Source organism: Oncorhynchus tshawytscha, linkage group LG13 (assembly GCF_018296145.1).
Source record: "Oncorhynchus tshawytscha isolate Ot180627B linkage group LG13, Otsh_v2.0, whole genome shotgun sequence".
Classification (NCBI taxonomy): Eukaryota; Metazoa; Chordata; class Actinopteri; order Salmoniformes; family Salmonidae; genus Oncorhynchus; species Oncorhynchus tshawytscha.
Genome location: NC_056441.1, coordinates 38,219,517 through 38,234,319, shown reverse-complemented (window position 1 = coordinate 38,234,319; position 14,803 = coordinate 38,219,517). Strand labels below are relative to the sequence as shown.

General features: G+C 43.1%; 1 protein-coding gene across 1 annotated transcript in view; it reads right to left on the bottom strand.

Moving 5' to 3' along the window:
- Positions 1 to 14,803, bottom strand: part of LOC112242487 — a 68,029-nt gene that overhangs the window by 39,556 nt on the left and 13,670 nt on the right. The window contains exon 3 of the mRNA XM_042295711.1: positions 3,756 to 7,165. Coding sequence (XP_042151645.1) covers positions 3,756 to 7,165 — 3,410 coding nt within the window. The remainder of the gene's footprint in view (positions 1 to 3,755; positions 7,166 to 14,803) is intronic.

Sequence of the window (14,803 nt, the reverse complement as noted above, 5' to 3'; positions counted from 1 at the left end):
GAGTGAAGGAAAAGCAGTCAACAAGTGCTCAGCATACACTACCGTTCAAAAGTTTGAGGTCACTTATGTAGTCTCTTCTTCGCCTCAGCTCCCTCTTCATCCCCTTCTTTCTCCTCCACCCCCTCCTCCCCCTTTTCCACTTCCTCAAACAAGAAGTGTCCTTGTTTTTGAAAGAAAAGCTACTTTTTTGTCCATTAAAATAACATCTAATTGATCCAGTGTAGACATTATTAATGTTGCAAATGACTATTGTAGCTGGAAACTGCAGAGTTTTTTATGGAATATCTACATAGGCATACAGAAGCCCATTATCAGCAACCCTCACTCCTGTGTTCCAATGGCATGTTGTGTTAGCTAATCCAAGTTTATCATTTTAAAAGTCTAATTTTGAGATACAGTTTGAGATACAGACGCCTCACAAGTCCTCAACTGGCAGCTTCATTAAATAGTACCCCCAAAACACCCTTCTCAACGTCAATAGTGAAGAGGCGACTCCGGGATGCTGGCCTTCAAGGCAGAGTTCCTCTGTCCAGTGTCTGTGTTCTTCTGCCCATCTTAATCTTTTATTGGCCAGTCTGTGATATGGCTTTTTTCTTTACAACTCTGCCTAGAAGAATATAAAATATAAAATGTATTCTGATTTGTTTTAACACTTTTTTGGTTACTACATGATTCCATTTGTGTAATTTCATAGTTTTGACATCTTCACTATTATTCTGCAATGTAGAAAACAGTCAAAATAAAGAAATATCCTTGAATGTGTGTGGCCAAACTTTTGACTGGTACTGTATCTTTGTGTTATTTATTGAGATCCTTAGTTTTCCGATTATTTTAAAATGACTAAATACATTTTAGAAGTTTTTCATAGTGAAAAATGGTGAGCAAGCCTTGCGCCGTTTCCATTTCAATGACGATAAAATGTTTTGGTTGCACCTTGACTCACGTAGTTGAGGGCCCTCCACTTCTTTCCTTATAACTTTTATCAACATTTCATTTTAAGAAAAGTATATATATATATATATATATATATACACATACAGTACTTCCAAAGAATAATGCCATGTGGAAAATGTCCCTGCTGTACTGTATGTTTTCAGATGAACAGATAACAGTGTGGCTTGGCTATATAAACTTTCCTGTGTGGGTCTACTGGGTACTTTACGGTGTTCCAAGAAAAAAGGCATAGGTCCAAGATTCCATGATCGTACAAAAGGCCTGACAATCAGGTAGACCATGTAGGCGGAAACAATAAACATAGTGTACCTATCTTAAAGAATGAAAACAATAGGCTACGTTCTTATGTATTTCATGCTTGGCTACACAAAGAGTGTTCTCTCACACACACACACACACACACACACACACACACACACACACACACACACACACACACACACACACACACACACACACACACACACACACACACACACACACAATGTTTTAAAGCCACCAGAAGTTCTTTTACTATGACTCCTCATAGCCCATCCCACTGAGAGGGTGCAGAGAGCAGTCACCACAAATACGTGGTCGGACGGGTGAGGCTAATCAGCACTTCCACAGTCTGGCTTGGAGACAACAACAAAAAAGGATGCCATTGTCAATGAAGAAATGTCCACAAATAAGAAATATTCCAGAAGGTGACAGATAAAAAAATGAACAGGTAAATTAAATACCTGGTAAATATTGTAGTTGTTTCACCTGAGAAATGATTACGTAATGTTTATGGTTCAGGTGGCCAAGTTACTTAGTTACTTAGAGCCACATGTCATGTATCAGGACGCTAAAGTAGACCTTGGTCATGCCTGTCTGTCTGTACATAGGTCGGAAAGTTCTGTATACAGTTGAAGTCGGAAGTTTTACATACACTTAGATTGGAGTCATTAAAACACGATTTTAAACGAATCCACTAATTTCTTGTTAACAAACTATAGTTTTGGCAAGTCAGTTAAGACATCTACTTTGTGCGTGACACAAGTAATTTGTCTAACAATTGTTTACAGACAGATTATTTCACTATATCACAATTCCAGTGGGTCAGAAGTTTAAAAACACTAAGTTGACTGTGCCTTTAAATAGCTTGGAAAATTCCAGAAAATGATGTCATGGCTTTAGAAGCTTCTGATAGGCTAATTGACATCATTTGAGTAAATTGGAGGTGTACCTGTGGATGTATTTCAAGGCCTACCTTCAAACTCAGTGCCTCTTTGCTTGACATCATGGGAAAATCAAAACAAATCAGCCAAGACCTCAGAAAAGAACATGTAGACCTCCACAAGTCTGGTTCATCCTTGGGAGCAATTTCCAAACACCTGAAAGTATCACATTCTTCTGTACAAATAATAGTACGCAAATATAAACACCATGGGACCTCGCAGCCGTCATACCGCTCAGGAAGGAGATGCGTTCTGTCAATCCTAGAACAACAGCAAAGGACCTTGTGAAGATGCTGGAGGAAACAGGTACAAAGGTATCTATATCCACAGTAAAACAAGTTCTATATCAACATAACCTGAAAGGCCGCTCAGCAAGGAAGAAGCCACTGCTCCAAACCACCGTAAAAAAGCCAGGTTTGCAACTGCACATGGGGATAAAGATTGTACTTTTTAGAGAAATGTTCTCTGGTCTGATGAAACAATAATAGAACAGTTTGGCCATAATGACCAACGTTATGTTTGGAGGAAATAGGGGGAAGCTTGCAAGCCAAAGAACACCATCCCAAACGTGCTTTGCTGCAGGAGGGACTGGTGCACTTCACAAAATAGATGGCATCATGAGGAAGTAAAATTATGTGGATATATTGAAGAAACATCTCAAGACATCAGTCAAGAAGTTAAAACTTGGTCGCAAATGGGTCTTCCAAATTAACAATGATTCCAAGCATACTTCCAAAGTTGTGGCAAAATGGCCAACAAAGTCAAGGTATTGGAGTGGCCATCACAAAGCCCTGACCTCAATCCCATAAAAAATTTGTGGGCTGAACTGAAAAAGCATGTGCGAGCAAGGAGGCCTACAAACCTGATTCAGTTACACCAGCTCTGTCAGGAGGAATAGGCCAACATTCACCCAACTTATTGTGAGAAGCTTGTGGAAGGCTACCCAAAACGTTTGACCCAAGTTAAACAACTTAAAGGCAATGCTACCAAATACTAATTGAGTGCATGTAACCTTCTGACCCACTGGGAATGTGATGAAAGAAATAAAAGCTGAAATAAATCATTCTCTCTACTATTATTCTGCCATCTCACATTCTTAAAGTAAAGTGGTGATTCTAACTGACCTAAGACAGGGAACTTTTACTCTGATAAAATGTCAGGAATTGTGAAAAACTGAGTTTAAATGTATTTGGCTCAGGTGTATGTAAACTTCTGACTTCAACTGTAAATTCAATTCGTTATTATAGCTTGTTACCATAAATCACAACAGTATAAGATAAGTGTTTGCATTTCCAATAAACAACATTCCAGACACATTGCAGAGAAAACGGACATCACCATCTTGTCCTCTATTCCACCTACTACCATACCATACACATACAATTTTACTGCACAGCAGAAATGACAGATCAATTATTCAGTCCTATTGTTGTCGAGTCTCCACGTTCCCCTCACACTCAGACACACGTGTTCAATCTGCGCACACACTCACTCATTTAGTATAAAACGATCACATGAAACTGCCTCCATTTCAAAACACACACATCAAGAAAAGTTAGAAATCAGAGTAAGGACATCAGATGAAATGGAATCACTTACCCTTCTGGCTGGCTGAGGCAGTTGACTCTGTTCTTCTGTGAGTTGAGGAATGTGTCTGCAGTGACTGACAGCTTCACTTCCACCTGCTCTGCCTCTGCACCGGGTCTCTCTGTGTCCTCAGTGACAAGACCGCTGGCTCTCTTCCGAAGTCTCTCGAGGATTCGGTCTCCTGAGACTGGAGGATTCACTGCCACCTGCTCTGACACTGGCTCTCCACTGGCTCCGTCTGTGTCCTGAGTAAAAATGCTGTCTATCCACTCAGTACTGAGTGTCCCTTTGTGTTCTCCCTTTGCAGTGTATGTGTTGGACTCGGACTCAGCGCTTTGTGCGAATGTGTCTGTCGATGTCTCTTCTCTGTCTGTGTCAAGTGGGAGTCTGTTCTCACCATCTGCACTGTGTGCGACAGTGTCTACGTTTGTTTTCTGGTCAGTGAAAGAGGGTGTGCTCGGTGCACCCGTGTCCTCGACAGTACGAGTGACTAAGTCCACTATCTCTGTTGTATGTGTGTCTAAAATCCTCTCCTCTCCGTCGGCAATGTGTGTGAGTGTGTTGTGTGTTTTGAGTGTGTCCTCTCGCCCTCTGTTGTTAGAGTGTTTATGCTCAGCGCTGCGGGACTCGTTCACTCCCTCCTGTGGCTCTTCCTGGCATGGGGTCTGTGCATTTGTACAAGTGCAGGCCTCTGTTCCCAGGCAAGCATGCGTAACCACACTCCGGTTACTCCCTGACCCCTCCTCTCCATGCTGCTCTGTGGTGAAAGGTAGGGCTGGCGACTCACATTCCATGAGCGTGTGCACCTGCTGAACCGGCAGGGCTGGTTCCACCCCCTCCTCCCTCTTTTCCTTCACCAGTGGCCAGACTTCTCTCGCTTTTCTCTCCTCCACCTGCACTAGGCTCGCCGGGTCACTCTCGTCTTGGCACTCAATGTTTCTCTTCTCTTTGTGGGCTTCACTCTCTTGACCTCTATCCCTCGTTTCGAACATTTCTTCAGTTTCTTTCTGCGACGCCACACTCCATCCCATTTTGGTGGTTTCATTACCATTCCTCCACTGTCTGCCCGTGCCTTTCTCTTCCTCCGCTTTTACCTTTTCATCTCCACTCTCCTCCATGTCATCGTCCAGGATGCTGTAATGGACCATTGATATAGTGACCTCCATGGCACTGCTGTTCTCTGGTATGGTCACATAATGTGAGCTTGCCCTGACAACGTCTGCATCACAGGGCATATGTTCCTCAATCTGTCTATTAGAATCTATGATGTTGGCCTCTTTCATCATCTCTGCTTCATGAACTTCCTCAGTAGCAATTGTGGACACGTCATTTGATTTTTCACAGTTCAGAATATTTTCAGCTTCCATAATCTCTACTTCTGCTTCTTGACCGGTCGCAGTTGCCATCGTTTCAGAGATTGTAGAGGAGCCGGAAGCGTCAATGTTGACTGGTTTTGTGACAAAGGATTCCCCCTGTGTGGACTCAAGAGAACTGGAATTCTCAGGCTCAGTGAGGGAGATATCTGTGTTAGGGTCGGGAGTGTCTATTTGAGGAACAGCGGGATCCTTTCTTTCAAGAGAAGTGTCCATATTATGAGGTGGAGAGTCGATCGTAATGTCAGATGTCTCCATGTCTGGGTCATAAAAATCTTCAAATACTGGTTTTGAGTCACTAACAGTGAGGTTAGTTTTAGGGGAAGCAGTGGTGTCTGTGTCAGGATGGCTGGCATCCATTTTGGAGTCTACAGTGGCAGGTATGTCCATGTCGGCGACAGCGGCGTCAGTGGCAAACCGTAATGGAGTTGATTGGGTGGTGCCACTGACACTAGCTTCAGTGTGATCAATGACAGTTTCAGACTCCTGTTTAACTGGTTCAGGTATAAATAAGTCAAAGGGGTTATCCAAGGACAGGTGTGGGTCAGTGTCATAAATCATGTTTAGGTTGGTGTCAAGACCTCCCTCAGTAGAGTGAGGGTCTGATATGGCAGATTTGTGTTCCGATGTGAAACTTTGAGGAAATAGCGATTCATACAGAGTTCCATATGCCTCTTTGTTGGCAGAGGACGTGTCAGTGTTGGGGACAGTGCCGGTAATGGAGTAGACCGTGCTTGCAATGGAGGCTAGCATTTCAGCTGTAGATTTGTCAGTGCTTGGAACGGGGATGACCATTTCAGCGGGAGAGGGGCCAAGATGAGGAATAGCGGTGCTGACCTCTTCAGAGGTGACGGAGTTGACCGTTTCAGGCATAGATGTACCCGTGGTAGAGACAGAGGTGTCATTGATGGAGGTGGTGCCAATGGTAGTAACAGTGTCAGCAAGGGTGTCCACATCAGTAACAGAGTTGATCGTGATAAGAGAAGAGCTGACAGTGATGAGAATAGGGGTGTCAGTGTCGTCCGCCAAAGTATCAGGGTTGAGCGCAAAGGTCTCGGTTTTAACCACAGGGACAGGTGTGTCTGTTTCAGTCACAGAGGTTTCTCTATTGGGGTCCAAAGCAATGGGAGCGGGATCAGTATTAGGGGTAACAGTGCTGATATTTTCAGCAACAACAGGTTGGCCAATGGAGAAGGTAACACAGGACTCAGCTTTGGTAAGTGAGAATTCAGTAACATGAAAGACAGAATCAGAAAGACCACTACTCACAGGGTCAGAGCTGGGTAATGGGGAGTGGGAAATGTCATCTCTCTGGTTTGTGGTGTAAACTGTAGTAGGAGGAGAGCAAAAGGGTGTAGGTGGGCGAGATGGATAGCAGGGTGGTGGGATAGATGGGAAAGAGGGAGGAGTTGGGTTAAAGCGATCAACATCCATATAAGTTGTGTCAGTATGGTCTGTTGAGGCATAAGGGTTGTCACACTGAACATCCGGGCTCTCCTCTTCCTCTGAGGTCTCATCCCACACCATCTCAGGCATAGCTAAAGGGGCTTTTCCTGTAGCCTGACCCACTTCAAAAGGAATAATCTTATCCATCAGGGATTCCTGGGATTTTGATTGGTTGGTGACAGTCTTCGGACTGTCCATCAGGGGCTCCTGGGCCTGCGATACGTTGGGGACAGTGGCAGGAGGATAGGAGGTGACCCGTGTCGTATTGTTTATGTCACGCTGAGACATAGCGAACCTTACGCTCTTGTTCAGAGTGCCGCCCTGGCCGATATCCCAGAGGCTGAGGTCCAAAGCCTCCTCCTCCTCTTGCCCTTTGACCTCTGGATTGGGGCTGTGGAGGACCACGACACTCTGGGATAGATCCCTGTCACTCTTCTTCTTACTCCTCTTCAAACCGAAGGTGAAAGTGCCGAACCTCTTGGGCTTGGCACGGAGGTCCATCTCTGAGTAGCTGAGGTCCTTGGCCTGTTTGCGAGCGATAGACGGAAAGGCAGAGGGAGGGATAGTGAGTGAGACAGGGGGAGGGAGAGGGGGGACAACATGCTAAAAGAGAACGATAGAGGCAGAAAAAGATGGGAGGGAGAAAGAGATTGGGGAGAGAAAAGAGAGACCGAACATTACTTGGAGTATGAAATGTTCATTCCGAAGCTATCAACTGTTTCGTAGAGCCAATAGGCTCACTGTATGATTTGCATGCGAATAATCTCTCGATTTCATAAGAACCAAACCCCAATTACTCAGAGCTTACAACGCTCCACTGACAACAAAAAGGTAAGAATCGCTGGTATGTATAGAACAGAAGTTATAGCATCCTGCCAGTGTTTGTTCATCGGCGTTCATCTGTCTACACTTCAGTGAAAAGGGGAGCACGGAGACACCCTTCCAAGGCATACTTCAAAGTGTACTCCACCCTTAGTTTAAACAACATCAATTCCAGAGATACTTAAACCTGAGTGTGGTAATAGGAGAATGATTTCGATCCCCAGTGGTGTGTCAGATAGTGGGGATGAGGTGTGAATGATTGGGAGGAGAGCCACAAAGTGTTTGGTAGCTACTAATACAAACCATATCCTATCTGTCTGGACACCGTTTTCCTATGATTATGTTTGATAAGACATAGGTATGTTATTCTGGTGAGTGTGCCTTTGTTGAACCTTGATGACAATGGAGAATGGAATGCAAAGCTTTCCATTAGGCAGTCTGTCAGACTTGAATCTGGGCAGAGTTGAAAAGAATTCCTCTGAGCGAAACGCAGAAGATGACAATGGTAGTGAAACCTGAGTCAATCTACAGTATATGGATGGAGCAACTATGTGTTATGACACAAAGACACACACACACACACACACTAAATGTGGAAAAAAAAGTTTGTTTATTTTCCTTGCATACAAAATCTTACACAACTTTTGATGCTGCTCATTATCTCCTCATTATCTCCTTCACTGCAGCCGAAGTGAGTAAGACATTTAAACGTGTTAACCCTCGCAAGGCTGCAGGCCCAGACGGCATCCCCAGCCGCGCCCTCAGAGCATGCGCAGACCAGCTGGCCGGTGTGTTTACGGACATATTCAATCAATCCCTATACCAGTCTGCTGTTCCCACATGCTTCAAGAGGGCCACCATTGTTCCTGTTCCCAAGAAAGCTAAGGTAACTGAGCTAAACGACTACCGCCCCGTAGCACTCACATCCGTCATCATGAAGTGCTTTGAGAGACTAGTCAAGGACCACATCACCTCCACCCTACCTGACACACTTGACCCACTCCAATTTGCTTACCGCCCAAATAGGTCCACAGACGATGCAATCTCAACCACACTGCACACTGCCCTAACCCATCTGGACAAGAGGAATACCTATGTGAGAATGCTGTTCATCGACTACAGCTCGGCATTCAAATCAAATTTTATTTGTCACATACACATGGTTAGCAGATGTTAATGCGAGTGTAGCGAAATGCTTGTGCAACTGGGTACTGGACTTCCTGACGGGCCGCCCCCAGGTGGTGAGGGTAGGCAACAACATCTCCTCCCCGCTGATCCTCAACACTGGGGCCCCACAAGGGTGCGTTCTGAGCCCTCTCCTGTACTCCCTGTTCACCCACGACTGCGTGGCCATGCACGCCTCAACTCAATCATCAAGTTTGCGGACGACACAACAGTGGTAGGCTTGATCCCCGCCCTGTGCAACTGGGTACTGGACTTCCTGACGGGCCGCCCCCAGGTGGTGAGGGTAGGCAACAACATCTCCTCCCCGCTGATCCTCAACACTGGGGCCCCACAAGGGTGCGTTCTGAGCCCTCCTGTACTCCCTGTTCACCCACGACTGCGTGGCCATGCACGCCTCCAACTCAATCATCAAGTTTGCGGACGACACAACAGTGGTAGGCTTGATTACCAACAACGACGAGACGGCCTACAGGGAGGAGGTGAGGGCCCTCGGAGTGTGGTGTCAGGAAAATAACCTCACACTCAACGTCAACAAAACTAAGGAGATGATTGTGGACTTCAGGAAACAGCAGAGGGAACACCCCCATCCACATCGATGGAACAGTAGTGGAGAGGGTAGCAAGTTTTAAGTTCCTCGGCATACACATCACAGACAAACTGAATTGGTCCACTCACACAGACAGCATCGTGAGGAAGGCGCAGCAGCGCCTCTTCAACCTCAGGAGGCTGAAGAAATTCGGCTTGTCACCAAAAGCACTCACAAACTTCTACAGATGCACAATCGAGAGCATCCTGGCGGGCTGTATCACCGCCTGGTATGGCAACTGCACCGCCCTCAACCGTAAGGCTCTCCAGAGGGTAGTGAGGTCTGCACAACGCATCACCGGGGGCAAACTACCTGCCCTCCAGGACACCTACACCACCCGATGCTACAGGAAGGCCATAAAGATCATCAAGGACATCAACCACCCGAGCCACTGCCTGTTCACCCCGCTGTCATCCAGAAGGCGAGGTCAGTACAGGTGCATCAAAGCTGGGACCGAGAGACTGAAAAACAGCTTCTATCTCAAGGCCATCAGACTGTTAAACAGCCACCACTAACATTGAGTGGCTACTGCCAACACACTGTCAATGACACTGACTCTACTCCAGCCACTTTAATCATGGGAATTGATGGGAAATGATGTAAATATATCACTAGCCACTTTAAACAATGCTACCTTATATAATGTTACTTACCCTACATTGTTCATCTCATATGCATACGTTGATACTGTACTCTATATCATCGACTGCATCCTTATGTAATACATGTATCACTAGCCACTTTAACTATGCCACTTGGTTTACATACTTATCTCATATGTATATACTGTACTCGATATCATCTACTGTATCTTGCCTATGCTGCTCTGTACCATCACTCATTCATATATCCTTATGTACATATTCTTTATCCCCTTACACTGTGTATAAGACAGTAGTTTTTTTGGAATTGTTAGTTAGATTATGCATTTCTCAGATTCGTCCCCCCTTTTTTTGTGGTAGCCCACAGGTATAAGAAAATGTGAAATGCAAATATGATAACTGAATTTATCTGAATAAATATGATGTTGAATGTTATGGGCTTGGGAGGTATACCGGGGTATTTGGAAATAGCCACGGGATGGTTTTTCAATACCATTAATATCGTTGAAACTATTTCTTTGAAGTTGTTCAATACATTTTAATATTTGTAGCTCATGTTTATGTAAATGCATACAGTCAACTTGTGCAATACGAGATAAAGCAGATCGCGTTCTTCATTTCACATTATTTTACATTATGAAGTTTAACGTAGTTCCCCAGAACAGCTGAGCCAGTCACACAGCCAGCTACATTTCCTAATGTTTTGCTTAAAGTTAATCTTGTATTTTACAGAGAAAAGTAGGTTGTTTACACCAAGAAGAGTACCGGAGAAAAGTAGCTACACAGTCAGAGTGCGGTCTGCTGATAGAATACCGTTTGTGAATTCTCATCTGGGTGGAGAAGCGCAACTGAAGCACAAAATGTGTAATGCAGAGCAGAAATGACAATAAGAAGCATTTTACATCTGCGTTTACAAAACGCAGCAAGATATTAAGCGTTTTATTTATTTTTCTGCATGAAAAATGCTGAATTCTGCAGTAACTAGCAAGTTAAACTTTTGGGTGGCGTTATCTAAGTAAGTGGCTGAAAAAAACAAGGTGACGGGGCACCATATTGTGTTAGCTTTCTGCCATGTTTGAGAAGTCAAAGGTGGATTGGGTTAATTATTTGTAATTAATGCCACTATCTTGATTTCCTTGTGTTTTTCTCTTGTCTGTTCTCGGCCCATCTTCTTCTCCCCCCTTTTCTTCAAGAAGAGCAGGCAGGCCCATTGCCCTAGCGACCCCAGACTCCACACAGGCACAGCGTGTACACATGCTGCTTCAGAGCCAGTACTGTTCTTCCTTCAGACAAGGATGCATCCAAAACTTAGTTAATTTGCACAATGTCTCGTTCACATTCGCTTGTAAATGTCCAAACTCACCAAAAATGACATTCGGTATCTCATCCCTGCATTCGGAAAGTATTCAGACCCTTTAACTTTTTCCCACATTGTTATGTTAAACTTTGCAAAAATATACAATTACATTTTTTAAAATATTTACATAAGTATTCAGACCCTTTACTCAGTACTTTGTTGAAGCACCTTTGGCAGGGATTACAGCCTTGAGTTTTCTTGGGTATGACGTTACAAGCTTGGCACACCTGTATTTGGGGAGTTTCTCACATTATTCTCTGCAGATCCTCTCAAGCTCTGTCAAGTTGGATGAGTAGCGCCGTTGCACAGCTATTTTCAAGTCTCTCCAGAGATGTTCGATCGGGTTCAAATCTGGGCCACTCAAGGACATTCAGGGACTTGTCCCGAAGGCACTGCTGCGTTGTCTTGGCTGTGTGCTAAAGGTCGTTGTCCTGTTGGAAGGTGAATCTTCACCCCAGTCTGGAGGTCCTGAGCAGGTTTTCATCAAGGATCTCGCTGTACTTTGCGCCGTTCATCTTTACCTTGATCCTGAATAGTCTCCCAGTCCCTGCTGCTGAAAAACATCCCCACACCATGATTCTTCCACCACAGGTATAGTTCCAGGTTTCCTCCAGATGTGACTCTTGGCATTCAGGCCAAAGAGTTCAATCTTGGATTCATCAGACCAGAGAATCTTGTTTCTCATGGTCTGAGAATCGTAAGGTGCTTTTTGGTAAACTTCAAGCGGGCTGTCATGTGATTTTTATTGAGGAGTGGCTTCCGTCATGGCCACTCTACCATGAAGGCCTGATTGATGGAGTGAGATGGTTCTCCCATTTCCACAGTTGCATGATTTGTTATTGTTTTGAATGTTCTCTTGAGGACAGATGCCCGAATGAACGTTCTACTAGCTACTCAATGACATTCTCTGAGCTGCAATGTTCTGATGAAGATTTAGTCTAAAGTGCATTATAGTTACTTGGAAAAAACAATAAAATTTCTAAAAGGAGGCAAATCATTTTGTCATCACTGTAATAGTCAGATTGACTTTAGATGGAGCATAACTTTAGCTATCTAAGATTGAGTGACAGGACCGGCTTTTAACTAGCTAATGTTAGCCTTTTTTTTTACAAACGTAAATAGTAAATTTGACAACATGATAACGATGGCAAAGTTGTTTTCTACTAATTACTTGCCTACTTTAGCAATGTCATTGTATTTCTAGGCCACTATTGTGTCTCCTCAGATAATGTTAGTTAAATTGCTAGCTACCAAAGTCTGTGAGCTAACTAATGGTAGCTAGCCTGTTGACTATTGTTCAAGCTGCAGTCAATCAGTCACACAAAAAGGACTTGATTTAGATTGTCGTCTTTTTTGTGTTTGTGTTTTCTTTGATGACTGTACAAAATAAAATTCTCTAATTTACCATTTGAAGAGTATTTGTTATTAGGTATTAGAGCTAAAATTATTGGATTTGTAGCTTCTATCCTGACAGCCAGAAGAAAGAGAGAGGGTAGCTATTATTATTAGTTGGCTAGATAACCCATTAGGTGTATGTTTATCTGTGATATGATTCCTACAAAACATTGTGAGCCTTCTGGCTGTTGAATGGATGAATGAATGTATAACTCCTTTGATAAATCATATGACTTATGAAGGCTCTGGTTGGAGGTATAACTGGTTCCATTTTACTACAGGCATACATAATCATATTATTTTAGTTATGGACTATCAGATATCAAATTGTTACGTCTTCTCAAAATGTGAGAGTGAAAGGGATTAAAAATATAACTTTGCCAACAGGTTGACAACAATTCCCTTACATTCATGATCCCCTTTTTTATGTGCTAAAGGGTCATCACTGAAGAAGGCCTGCAGGCCTTCTATATTTCTATATTTATATTCTATATTCTATATTTATATATATAGTCCTACTATATTTATATGCTATAGTATTTACTATAGTCTTTACTGTAGTATTCATTGTAGTATACTGAATATAGAAGTAGAGTCTTTCTCCTTGAGGAAATCTACTGGAGAAATACTAAAGGAGCAAATTTTCCATAAGCTTTAGATAGATAGGACTGGGATATGAACAGAGATCAGAGCTCTTGTTATAACCTATATGGAACACAATATGGTCAGGGTAGCCTAGTGGTTAGAGCGTTGGACTAGTAACCGAAAGGCTGCAAGTTCGAATCCCTGAGCTGACAAGGTACAAATCTGTCGTTCTGCCCCTGAACAGGCAGTTAACCCACTGTTCCTAGGCCATCATTGAAAATAAGAATTTGTTCTTAACTGACTTGCCTAGTTAAATAAAGGTAAAAAAAAAAAATACTAGGCATGTAGGTTTCTGTAGGGTGGCATAAATTGGGGAATGGGCAGGGTATTTGCTAATGAAATACTATAGTATTTAATAAAGTTTTAAAAAAGTACTGTTTTTGCAGACATACATTACTGTAGTAATTACTAGTTTTTTTGTTGTTGCAGATAATACTGTAGTATTTACTATAGTATTCTACCGTATACTGCAACATTCTATATAGTAAGTATTAATACACATGATCGAGGGATACTACAATGTGTAGTATACTATTCTACAATATACTACAGAATTCTATAGTAAACTGTAGTATTTTTACATGTGGGCAAACAAGTGAACATCGACTGGCAGAGAAGCAGCTTAACTTGTGTGCCCCTCCCTCCAAGGTTGATGCTGGTGGTGGGTGCTGGTGGTACAAATGTTATAGCCTGGTCCCAGATCTGTTTATGCTGTCTTGATAACTACTAATGTATGATAGTTGTTATGCCATGTTACCATAGCAGCTGTCTTGGCTATACATATGAGTTGCCTTCAGAAAGTATTCAAACCCGTAGCCTTTTTCCAGATTTTGTTGTATTAAAGTGAAATCAAAGTGGGATTTAATTGTATTTTCTTTGTCAACAATCTACACAAAATACTCTAATGTCAAAGTGGATTTAAAAAAAACATTTTGTATAAAAAAAGAATAATGAACACTAAAATATCTTGATTAAATAAGTATTCAACCCCCTGAGTCAATACATCCCCTTTGGCATTGTTTACAGCTGTGAGTCTTTCTGGGTAAGTCTCAGTCTAATGCAATACACACACACACACACCCACACGCTTTCAGACATGCACACAAACACTAGCAGAAAACAGTGTTTACACCAAATATAAAAAGTTCCCATGTCTCCAGACTCTCTAGAACACTTTGGAGAAGTGTTCACTAATGTGCTAGAAATATAATACGTTTTTCGTTTTCATAATTTAATTGAGGTTTAACCTCTCTTCTGAGGAACAATGAATCACTGATGATGACTGACAACAAAACCTATTGTATGCTTGGTGCCTGCAAACCTCATGCATGGTAACTCTGGCTCCCTCTATTGGGCAAGGGAAGGACTAACCTATTATACACTATATGGCCAAAAGTATGTAGACACCTGCTCGTCGAACATCTCATTCCAAAATCATGGGCATTAATATGGAGCTGGTCCCCCCTTTGCTGCTATAAACAGCCTCCAATCTTCTGGGAAGGCTTTCCACTCGATGTTGGAACATTGCTGTGGGGACTTGCTTCCATTCAGCCACAAGAGCATTAGTGAGGTCGGGCACTGATGTTGGGCAATTAGGTTTGGCTCGCAGTCGGCGTTCCAATTCATCCCAAAGGTATTCGATGGGGTTG